Here is a 12,861-nt window from a genome sequence, read left to right as displayed (position 1 = left end):
TTCGACTTGGCCCCTTCTTGCGTGCGAACAGAAAGTGTTCTCTGTCGCAAAAAAAAAAAAAATCAGCCAGCCACATGAAAATTCTGTCGACAACCGCTGCGTGCAACAACACATGCAGAACGGGGGGGGGGGGATATGTTGATTGAAAAAGACAAGAAAGAAAGGAAAGGTTAGTCATGCACCGGCCGGTTCGGGTCATCAAATGTAGAGGAGATGGTGTTCCTCTACACGAGTCCTGACCGGCGATGGTGGAATGTCCCAGGGGGCATATGATCGTGGCCTCACTCTAGGACGGTGCCGGTAGAACTGCGGAGCCAGCGCAGTAGTGCGTGGAGCAGGGGCACATCGTCGTCATCATCGATGGCCATGCCTCGCGGCGTACCCAGATCTGCTGAGACTCTTATTCACCGTCTTCGAGCTGCCGCCCCGCTCTGCCGTTCTTTAACTGTACAGGATGGGTCCGGTTCAGTCTCCGTTCTGTCTCGAGTGTGATGTGGTGGACGACGGCGGTCACGTCTTACTGGAGTGCCGCTACTTCAGATCAGAGAGACAGTCACTCCTTGCCGGCATTTTACGCATGACTGACCGCCCAGTGAAGCTGGCTCATTTATTGGGTCCTTGGAATACTCCGTGCAATCAACGGAAGGCAATCAGTCTGCTTGTAGCCTTCTTGAGTGAGACCGATCTCACAACTGTATTGTGAACAGTAAGTGCAAACTCCTTTTTAGTGTGAACTGCTGACACCGTATTTTGAACATCTGTAGTGTGCTATTTTGTTTTCCCGCTCTATTGATTGAGTGCCTGTGAGTTTGCGTTCAGGGTTTTTCAGTTTTGACAAAGTTTGCAATAGCAATACAGCTTTTGCAATGGAGCATGTAGCACCCATGGTGGGTTGCTGAAAGCTCCAAGGTTTATCTTATTTTACTAATTTCCTAACTAACTACATGGTTTCCTCTAAAGGTTTCAGACTGAATCGGTCAACGCGATTCAACTGCCAACAGCTCAGTTGTAAAAATCACATGGTACCCTTTTTACCTTGTTCAAGAAGTCTGGTCTATAATAATAACACGTGGAGAAAGCTTCGTATTGAATAACCGATCACCTAAGAGAACATGTTGCGGACACGTTCACATGTAGAAACCATGAAGCATTTACAGCATTGTAACGATTGCGTCCACATGCGGAACCTCTCCACGTCACAGACAAAGAACCGGATGATCTAAAAAATGAGGTTTATAGTTCTATAGCGAATGTGTAAGTAAAGCATCTCTCATGTACGCTGCGCAAGTGAAAGTCTTTCGTTCCCGCTATCCTTCCCCGTGATTACATATTCGTGACTTTGTACAATAAAAGCTTCTTTGCTGCGTTTGATATCTTGTCATCTTCGTATAATTTGCCCCAATCTCAGGGTTTCAACTACGAAAGATCAGGTGCCATAGTGTAAAGTAACCGCGACATCTTGCTTACGTTCGAAGTAAAGTAACTGTTCTATGAGGCTGGAACACACAAACAAGACAAACACAGCACAAGCCTCAATGCCTTAGAACATGAACAGTATAGAAATATGGCAGTCCTCGAGAAAGGCTGAGACACTAAAGCACTTGACCGGCAATCAAGATGTGCGTGGTCCAGATTCCCGCCGCTGTCTGGCTTTTTCGACGACTGCCATATATGTCTACAGCATTGGAGTGCAATCAAATGACCCTGCAGATCGATACAGTCGTAATCTTGCTTCGTTGTTCCTTGTTTTTCAGCTGTCTTTCAACTGTTTGCCACCGAATATCTATTCCCAGAACATGATGGGAATTGATGCTCTGAGGCTGGAACACATAGAAGGGACAAATACATACAAAGCCTCAGGTGCCTAAGAAATTAATGGTGAAAGAAGGAAGTCACTGAAAAGGTTAGCCAGCTGTATGACTCGAACCCACATCCGGTAATCCAGAAGATGTGGGTTCGAGTCCTAGAGCTGGCTAACCTTTTCAGTGACTTCCTTCTTTCATCTATTCCCAGATTCCCCATTATCCCAATCTCGAAAAATAAATCCCAATCTGCAAGTAATAACACGTATACATTGTGTGCGAATGTATGCGTTGCAACATTGTACGCGTGTACTGCTCGACATATATATATATATATATATAAGTTGTTATACAAGGATAATCCCGCTTGTGTTGCTTCACTATATCCCTCGTACTGTTGTATAAATGATGTGCCTCTGTGCTTCCCGACTGTTAAGGGCCCTTGCAACGAAATTTTCTTCTCCCCTGTGGTTAAACGCAGCGGCACGCGGAGGCTTCGTTACCAAGAGGGCCTTTGTTCAATGGCTTCGGTATCGAGGAACGAGTCACATGTCGTTCTACCGGTTGCTTCTTGCGAAAAGTTAGCGTTGGCTCCTTTGTTGAGTTACATTGTGTGCGTGTCACCCCGCCTTTCGCAATGCTCAGGTCTCGGGCTTCACAATAGCGCGATGTCAAGTTTGTGTGCATGAAAGTGATGTATGGGAGAGCTTTGTGGAAGCGAAGGCCATGAAGCACGGAATAAGTAAAGTCCACACAAAGGCGAACAGAATGTTCTTTATGGGTATTTTCGCGGAGTTCACGCTCGTTTAACCTTAATTGTGCCCACGTGTTCTTAGTTTTGATTTAATGCGCCGTTAAAAACGTAAGCAGCCAATTATCTGTCAAAGCGGTGCGTGGTTTCTGGTTTCTGCTGAGCGCCTCTGTTGTGCACTCGGTGGACTGTTGCCGCATGCAATATGTTAATCAGCTGCAAACTATAGGTGCTTGCCCCACGCATGTGACGTGCAAGTTATGGGGCTGGTTGGAGATAATACGCTGTTAGTGCAATGCATGATTGCATGTTTCTATGCCCTCGTCGCCAACCTTAACACTGCATACTTTAGTGCCTCAAATAAACTTCGCAAAACTAATTTGTGTGAAACGACGATCCCTGTGTTTTTATCTTCGTCGTTTCATTCTTCCCCGTAAGTTAGTTCCAAGCGTGAAGCGCAGAAAGAGAAAGAAAAAAAAAAAAGAGAAGAAGAAAAAGAGAAAGAAGAAAGAAAGCGGTTAAACACCCTATCTCATCGTGAGCATCTATTGTTGTTGTTGTTGTTGGTACATACATCTCGTTGACGTCATCGGAGGCCGTTTGTACGCAACAGTTTTATTCTTTTCTGAACTCTTTCTACGTTCATTTTCATTGCTAAGTGATCAGGGCATGGGATAACCCATATCATGGCATGCAGTTTGTTCCCGTGTCACGACACCTCTCTATGTTGTACTTGGAGGGTAAATCGTCGTCCATTTCCGCCACTTAATGCCCCCGCATGTGGGCCAAAACGAGACGCAAACTCGATGTACTCCTAAATGAAGCGAATCGGGACAAATCAATTTAGACTTTCGTAGTGGCTTCCTTCCTGTTCCGGGGGCGTCCGATTGGCGAGGCGAAAATTACCGTCTCTTGCGAGCTCTGCCGCGTGGTCTGACATGGTCTCTATACGATGACAACAAACTTCCAGTCACGTCTGCTTTTATAGAGTACCACTCGTCCGGAGACGTGCCGAAGGAGAATTGCGATTTAATGATTGTGTGTGTGTGGGTGGGTGCTGTGTGTCCCAAGTTCGCATCCCCTTCGTTCTCTGTTCAGTCAGAATCGCTCTGCTTCATCGAACGCCGTTTCATCGAACTCCATTTCGTCGAAAATGGACGTTTCATCGAACGCCGATTCATCGAATCGGTGGCCGTCGCTTTTACTTGCGGCAACGTGTGAAATACGTAAAAGGCCCTCCTGACCTAACCTTGGACAGGCGTCGATGTAACGGCGTTCGACGAAAAGGCCTTCGATGAAATGGGCGGACACCATTCCTATACGAACTCCACCGAAGACCACCTGCTCTGAAATTTCTGCGCAATAATGTGGACTGCGCTGATTACAAAGCAGTAAAATAACGTGTTTTTACCGTTGTGGGCGCCTGGCCCTCAGAGGGTGAATCGGGCGAGCGGGCTCACATCTCCATATTTTTTCTCCTACCATCATCATCGTCTCGTGCTACACGCTTCACCTTTGTTTATTACACCCATCATCTATAAATTGACACTCATATATTCAGTTAACATCCGTAATAGCAACACAGCAGTTTAGGAATTATGCGACTTAAACAAACAGGTGTGCACATATCCACTTCGAAATGAGCTATAGATGACTCCTCGGTGCAGAAGAAACTATGTTAGACCATCATTATGGCATATGGCTGCTTCACTTTTCAATCAATATTTTTGTAACATGACCGAACCTACATTAATAACCAAAAAGCAACTTATTAGTTTTCTTTTAAACATGAACAGCCAATGTTACTACGTTAGTTTCGAATGCATTATAATTGCTAAGCTTTTGTTGTTGTTGTTGTTGATTTCTTATATCTTTCATTGCTGCTGTACACTAAGTAAATCGAGAGAGTGGCCTAGACAAGCCCACCAGGTTTTTAGCTACTCTTCCAACCGTAAGGGAAACAAAAATTGATTGATTGATTGATTGATTGATCTTTAGCCGTCGGTCAAAGGTGACGACGAGGACGATCAAATCGCGGCACGAGCGTGGCGTGCTCATGTGATGACCCAAGAGGACTCGCCGTTGGGCACGTTGGTGACTATACATGAAGATCCAAAACACAGCGCGAGAAGACACGACGGAAGAAGAGAGGACAGGACAGGCGCTGACTCCAACGAACAGAACTGTTCGTTGGAGTCAGCGCCTGTCCTGTCCTCTCTGATTCCGTCGTGTCTTCTCGCGCTGTGTTTTGGATCTTCATGTCATGTGATGACGTTGCTGTAGAATTTGTACAGAACAGCAACAAGAACAAGAAAAACTGCAACTTTGAAACACAAATGCACATTACCAGCTTAGGATGGTCGCTTTCCACGCCGACACTGGGAGGTGACACGGGTTCGAATCCTGTCACCGGCTGTGCTGTCTGAGGTTTTCCCTGGGTTTTCCGAAGACTTTCCAGACGAATGTCGGCACAGTTTCCCCTGAAATCGGCCCAGGACGCATGCTACCCCCCTGTCCCCCGCTCCTTCCCGCTGTCCTCTCTCCATCTGTCCACGTCTGTACGCTGCTCATAGCCACAGTTGCTTCGCGGCGCTAACATGGAATTAAAATAGAAATAAAAAAACAAATGCACATTACCAGGAAATGAAAATCTCCCCCTTTCTTCTTCTTTTATTGCTCCCCCCTTCCACTACCGCTTTTCGTCCAACAATAATCTCATCCGAACCACCCCGAGCAATTGATTAAATTTCGTTGTTGTAAATCTCAGTTGTTTTTTTATTCCGTGTTAGCACCGCGAAGCAACTGTGGCTATGAGCGGCGTACAGACGTGTACAGATGGAGAGAGGACAGCAGGAAGGAGTGGGGGACAAGGGGGTTAGTATGCGTCCTGTGCCGACTTCAGGGGGAACTGAGCCGTCTGGAAAGTCTTCGGAAAACCCAGGGAAAACCTCAGACAGCACAGCCGGTGACAGGATTCGAGCGGTGGAAAGCGATCACCCTAACCACTATGCCACGGGAGCTGGTGGTTGATGGTTAATGTCGCCGTTGGCACCCTACTGATTGAATGATGGCAATTGAAGAAAAGGTACAAGCAGTGGGATTCGAACCCGCACCTTCGGATTGCCGGTGAGAGACGCTACCAACTACCAACTACTTTCGTTTCGCATGCGGACGAGGTAGCATCCTGGGCAAGCCTGCCAGGCATAGCGAGGATAACCCCCTTTTAACTGAAGGAATGTCTTTTACATGATGAGGGGTTCTGTCGACTCGTCCTTCAGTGGATGGGTCACGGGATCACTGCTCTTCTAGGTCTCTCCGTATCGCTGTGCTCTGCAACACGATGTTTTTTTAAAAGCCTCCTGACCACACCCCTAATGAAATCTGTAGGGTATACTGCTTCACAAGGCGAACTCATTGCTTTCCCCAGCTCTCCTGGATCCTGTGCGGGCAACTTTTTTTCCGCGGCGGCACGCAGAATAGTGGAAGCTACCCCCATTTTTACAACACTTGAATGGTTAGAACAGAATGGCAAGACATCCTTCTCCATCCCTTGGGCGATGGCCAGCAGATATACCCTGTTCCACATAAGTGAGTTTTAGTATATCGTACGCTGTCGCCTTTGCGTACGTAAGGGATAGCGTGGTGGTTCTGCGCAATGCGCAAAGCTCTGTTTATGTGTTGCGCGTGCGCAGAACCACCAATACCATCCCCTGCGTACGCAAAGGCGATAGCGTATGATATACTAAAACTCGCTATAAATTGTTTTCAAATCTAAAAACTGGAGCTGTCCGTCTGCAGGACGCTCTACCGTAAATGACAGACGGAAGTCTGTCATTACTTATTATTAGTTATTTATTATTACTAAAATTACTAAAAATTAATTACTAAATTACTAAACATTATTATTAAACTAAATTTGTTTATCTCTGAAAATCCCGATAACTGTGCCCTACGGAACACACACACGCATAAATGGGATGATGATGTGGAGGGTCCTACGAAACATCATTCAGTGCAACTACTAGAAAATCATATAAGTACGCATCTGAACACACACACGCTAGAGTCAAGCAAGGCCTCGTTGATTTATCTTCCAAGAGCTGCCATGTAATACAGTACTAAGTGCCACCCGGCAGGATTGCCCGGGATGCTATCTCGTCCGCATGCCGAACGAGACATAAATAGCTCTACGTAGGGTGTACGGTTGTGGTAGTTTATTCCGTTAACCTGCGGGATAACCTATGCAGGAGAGACAGGAAGGTGCATTAACGACCGCCTACGGGAGCATGGGGGCAAGGTCAAATTGGACGCAACCGGCTCGCATTTGGTGAAACATATGTACAACAGGGTGGGCGCAATGCCGGGTATGATCACACGGAAGTGCTGACTAGATCGCGGGATGTTCACATAAGGCACGCATGGAGACGCACATCATAAAAATTGGGGGACCAGTCCTGTGTTAGTATGCCAGCGGCCACATTAAACAGTAAACAACGATATTTAATCAATTGCTCGGTGTGGTTCGAATGAAGTGAGGGCGAGTTTTTCATTCCCTGTATTATGCATTTGGGAGTTTGAGTTTGAATGCAACAAAAAAAAAAAAAAACTCACCTGGTGCTGGGAAATCAACATCAATGTGCATTTGTGTTTCAAGTAAAACGATTGAAAGTTGCGGCTTCTCTTATGTGTGCCCTCCCTTTCCCCGAGTATCTACCAACCAGCCCAATAGACGAGTTCAGAAAATCCCAGAGTGCTTAGCGCCGCTTTGAACTGTGGGAGTTTACTAATACGAAAGAAACGTGGGGTCTCCAAACTGTTCCGATTTCTCCCCTACCGGTCCATTGTCCAGGACGTCAGGGAAAGCGAAATGGGAAGGGTTATTCTTCGTTCCCCCGCTCAGCAAGGGCCCAGGAGGCAATTCGTGCGCAAAGAGCACTGGGATTTCCTGACGTCGTCTATTGCCATTTCATTCTCAAAGGCTCGCAGCATGTTTCATCTGCCATCTGTAGTTCCACTACCGCGAAACTTCGTGATTTCGCCTCGTAGCCGGAAGATGTGGGACAGTCCTTTCACGGCTCTTTCTTCACGGTTCCGTATGGGCAACAATGGACGTAACGGAATGTCACCTAAACTGATTCGTGGAAAATATTTTGCAGGGTTCAAAGGAATCCAGCCTTTTCAGTGATTCTCAGCCGCGTGACACATTGTCCGCACAGTCGCCCATTTGTGCGCGTCCGGGCCAATAAAATGAGTCCCGCGAAAGAAGAGATTCCTTTCTGCTTTCAAGTTCCTGGTCTGGGAATGCGGAGAATCTCCAAGTGCGTGATATTATAATATTCACATTCCTCTCCTTGGTGATGGCTGGATGCCCGCCAGGTCATCTGGCCAAAATGAGAAACGGCACTCTGTTGGAAGTGATGCCTGCGGCAAGGGTGGGCGAAGGTGACGTAGAATGCCGCCTGTACGAAAGCTACGAATGTTGGGCCCATCACGTGATACGTCAGGCGTATGCTGTAGACGTTTTCCTTAATTTTCACGCCCTTTAACATTTCTATTCCTAATTACGTTTCCTATTTTTATGTGGCCACAGGCTGCACGTGCCGCGGGGTAGGACTGAGGATAATTTCGTCCACCTGGGGTTGTTTTGATATGTGTCGTAAATCTGACACAGGTTTCCTAATGCGTTACCCGTCTGTTCTACATCTTGCATGTGTCTATAAACGGGCTACGACAGTTAGTTCATTCCTCCTTTCAGCTCGCCACCGCGACACCATGTCATTCAACGACTTTAAGAACAAAGTGCTGAAGAGCAAGCCAACCGACCTCAAACACAGCGTAAGATCGCTCCCATGTGGCTATGCATGGAAACTGCACCAGCGTCTCTACTCCAGCTTTGAAGAAAGTGTGGCGAGTAAAACTTTACGCTTTTTTTTGTTACTTTTACTTCTTCGTGTTACTTTTTTGTATTATTGTATTTTTTGTATTACTTTTTTGGACTAACGGGCACGAGCCTGGAGTGGACAGAGCGACAGCCGCCGTGCGGCAGTCGAAGTAGCGCGTGAGTACAGCTCACAACATCTACCACACTAAATTTACATTTCAACGATGCCTGGCAAGAATGAGCGTAGAAACCGTAGATAACAACTGCATCGGCAAGCACGGTGGTCGACAAATATGGCAACATTGGCGCGCGTCACTCGCTCTGTTCGCGTGCCATGCGTTTCGGGTGGTCGTCTCGCGCGGCTTTCTTCGCCGCGCGTGCAAGGCCACGGCGCCTCAGTCTCTCTCCCTCTGTCTTTTTATTTACTTATTTTTTGCACACTGCAAATGTTACAGAAAAGCACGTACGCTCCTCCACCCGGTGAATTTCTTGAGTGCATTGTCAGTGAAGAGCACAAGAGTCAGAGAACACCACAAGTACACAGGGCCATCAAAAAAAAAAAAAAAAAAAGAAATCAGATTAAGACGTCTGATGAAAGTGTGTGTGTCATTTTACCGAATAGTGCGAAAGGTTTTGATGCGTACAATTTGTTTCCCAGAAAGGAACTTATATAAACATGGCTCCGCGCGTTCACGCTTAACTCGCCACTCCCGGTGTAACGAGGAGGAGAAGGTATGATGCCACGTCGCCAATGACGTTACAGGAGGAACTCGTTCTGGTTCGCCGGTCAGTGGGGGTCACAGCCTTGTCCCATTTGCCGCTAAAAACCAGTTCTGCCAGTTCTCCCGGAGAATTGGGGATAGAAGGTGCGTCCGAATCATGACCGAGCCAGGAGCAATGCTTTTTCAGAACACCGAATAGCGGAGTAGCAGACAACATTTCTCTGGACCAATCAGCGAGCGTGACCCTTGTAGCGTCAGCGCGAGGTTCCAGGCAGATCACAGGCTGGTACTGCTCTCCACCGCCGTTGCGCACGGTCGCTTTTTGAGGCGTACTTTAAATTCAATTTCCGCGATAATTATGACTCTATGGTGTGAATTACTTCGCATGGTGCATCATACTGGCCTACTTAACAGTTTTATGGGAAGAACACAGGGTGTTAAAAAATGACTTCTGCGCTACTTTAAAGGGGTTCGGACACATTGGTGTATGTGGTCCTTAACGTCATGTAGGCATCGTACTGTATGCCGGACTACCGAGGAAAAAAAAAGAATTATTTTTGTGCCTGTCGTGTTTGGGGAGATATAAGAACTGGAACACACGCACGTACGCGTCCAGCTGCGTGACATCAGAGGAACGAGACCTACAGCCATTCCCATTGGTTGTCGTAAGCACGTGACCTATCGTGCGCTGCCGCTCACTGGAAGAGACGCCGGCAGTGATGTCAGAGACGGAGGAGTTTCTGTATTCGCCGCGCCCGTTTGGAATGCAGGTTCGCTTCGATGCGAATAACCGCCTCTTTTCTTGCGGCTAGAAAAATAATGCTAGACATGCTTCTGCCTTCTTTTTTTTTTTTCTTTTGTCCTAGATGTAGTACCTGTCACAGATCGTCGTTCCAGACGACAGCATCGACCGCGTCGACTCTTTAAGAACAATCGATACCGCAAGAAGCTGCCCTGTGGCGTCGCTCCTAGGCTGTAGTTATGAGGCCATCAACGGGAAGTTTCGAAATCTGCATCAAATTCAACACGCCACGCACAGCTCGTTTGCAGCGAGATCACGGTACGCGCGAATCATCTCTTGGAAGCGGGCACGTCCGTGTCTCCAGCAAGCTGGGTACACCACAGACGCGACCACATTCCGAAAGGAGCTACTGCTGATTACGTGCGCCCACGTAGTCAGGCGTAGTCCGCTTGAGCCCGCCCTATATAAGGGATTGTCCACAAACAATTTATCGAAGAGTGAAACAACTTACTTCCTCCATACTTCCTCGTAGGCAATTTTTATAGGAAAGGTGCGCTACGTGCACAATTCAGCATGCACGTGCCGTGTGTATACACGGGAAAGGGGGGGGGGGGGCAAGCCTTCTTTCTCACCTCGACTGGTGTATTCCAACCATATTCCGAGTCCCCATACGAGATACTGTCACAGATCTCCACTAGCGGAGAATGAACAGGGTGTTACCCTATAAAAATCTACCCGTGCCGCCATGCCGTATTCGCCAATTACACAATGCAGGTGGCACATTGTGCGATCTTTATATAAAGCTCATAAGGACATTTAATCTTGGTAAACTTCAAAGTGATTGAGTGCCGCAGCACGAAGTTATAACTCAAAACGTGCAATTCCCATAGTCAAAACAAACAAGATAGCGGCGTTGAGAAGAGCACTTGACATGCTGCTCCCCACACGACAACGTGTCGCATATCCTGCCAGCCGGATGGAGCTGCAGTTTTCATTTCGCTTTCGTGTAACTGTCGTATTTTGCTCAGAAGTAAGCAACGTGAGGAACGAAAAATGCCGACGCATACTCAGCAGACGACACCCCAAAGGGATGTCGTCTGCTAACTGAGAGGCGCCATCTTGGCTGTTTTGACTACAGGAACCTCACGTTTTGCGCTATAACTTTGCGTTACGGTGCTCAATCACATCGATATTTACCATGATGGAATGTCCTTATGAGTTTTATACGTAGGCAACACATTGTACCGCCTGCACTGAGTAATTGGCGAGCACGGCATGCCGGCGCGGGTAGACTTTATAGGGTAACACCCTGTATAGTCTGAGGTGCAGTTTGAAGCATGAGGGCGCACTACGTTGTGACTCGGAGGCGTCGTGCGCCCGCCTAGGCCAATCACGGAAGTCTTCAACTTTGTTGGCAAAAGTGACCTGTAGGAGTTAGCGTGTCCCGAAGTACAGGTACCTGTATGTCAATACTGTACGCCACATTTACGGAGAAAGATAATCCCCTATAGCGAAACGCGGATGTTGAATTGTTTCCTCTTTGACAGGTGTCATTTGTGTCCTGAACCATAGATAGGTTTTCCACACTTCGAACCCTTGCATCAAACCATATCGGTGCCCCCACACGTCTAAATACTACATACGCTACTCTATGTTCATGAATGTTTCTTTCTGTTTTCTTTTTTTAGTCTTCGTTACAGGAACATTTCCTCTCTGTAAGTACGAACCACTGGCGTCGAAAGATAATGAGTGTTACATCAGGAAATATCTGAACGTGTACATACGAGTTATAGAGCCATATGGGTTACCTTCTTTTTAGCTCTGCACTGAGCGCTGATGTTCGCTGCGTTGCGTTCTCCGGGCATCTGCGTGATCCAGAGGCGCCAGACGATCAGAGAGTAAGCTGTTAGCATAATGGCCACGGGAAGGAAGAAGAGCGTCACGGTGACCAACAGATAGTAGAGCTTTCGTGTCTGCGACGTCTTGGAGCATTCTCCGGTGACGTCTATAGTTACCTCGCTGGGCCACGACCACCCACAATAGCTCACCGACTCTTCTGGGCTCCACTGCAGACAAAGGAGACGGTGGATGTTAGCTGTTATGACAATGGACACATACATTTTATTCATGTAGAAGTGGCCACAGCATAGGTTCCTCGAGAAATCGATCTCTGCGGTATGAGGGTGGGGGTCGAAATTTCTGAGTGGCCATAATTAGGAAGGCTGGAAGCATACAGAACAGGGGATGTGCATGAAACGTATCAGTACCGCCCCATCAAAAGCAGAACGGGTTCAAACCGCTATAATGTCACCGAGGTGAAATTGTATTTATACACGTATTGAGGCATACAATGAAACATGTACTGAGAGTACACGCATTGTACATGTACTTAAAAACCCTGCACATCTGAGAACCCTGATATTTGAGAACAGCTCAGCTGTAGCGTATAGACTCGGGAATTCCGCAAAACGTACTTTGTTACATGACAAAGAAACATCAGAAACGAAAAACGGACTCATCGTCGCCCTATAGTCTCTGTTTTTTTGTTTTTTTTCATCATGTATTCTAGTCACCACCTCGCTTGCTTCCTAGCCATTCTTTCAGTACTCTGTTAGCCTTCGCAGCAGCGCCCTGAAAAAAGGGTCACGTTCACGGAATACTAACTAGTGGTTTTGCTATTTGAAATACTGCGGAAACATAAGTTGCACGGGGGCACTGAAGCTTGCGTTTATCTTTGGTTAACGTTTTTTTGATACTACAATAGTATACTTAATTTTTGTTTAATCATTTTATAGACTTTGTTCAGTTAACGTATTATATTCACTGTACATCATTTGCTGTCAAACAACAACAACAACTTTATTTCAGGATGATGGGTGGGGAGTTTCATCGCCATTAATGCACATTTGCACATCAGTGCAATATTTGCTATCAAGTTTTCTATACGTATCACCTAAAATATG

General features: G+C 46.8%; 1 protein-coding gene across 2 annotated transcripts in view; it reads right to left on the bottom strand.

The window, feature by feature from the left end:
• The window catches only part of LOC135368530 (QRFP-like peptide receptor), a 248,098-nt gene that overhangs the window by 86,713 nt on the left and 148,524 nt on the right, over window positions 1–12,861 (bottom strand). For both annotated transcript variants that reach the window (XM_064601890.1, XM_064601889.1), the window contains exon 3: window positions 11,707–11,964. In XM_064601890.1, the coding sequence (XP_064457960.1) occupies window positions 11,707–11,964 (258 nt within the window). The remainder of the gene's footprint in view (window positions 1–11,706; window positions 11,965–12,861) is intronic.

This window comes from Ornithodoros turicata, chromosome 9 (genome assembly GCF_037126465.1).
Source record: "Ornithodoros turicata isolate Travis chromosome 9, ASM3712646v1, whole genome shotgun sequence".
NCBI lineage: Eukaryota > Metazoa > Arthropoda > Arachnida > Ixodida > Argasidae > Ornithodoros > Ornithodoros turicata.
The sequence above is the reverse complement of the archived record's forward strand: the minus strand, read 5'-3'. Positions and strand labels throughout refer to the sequence as shown.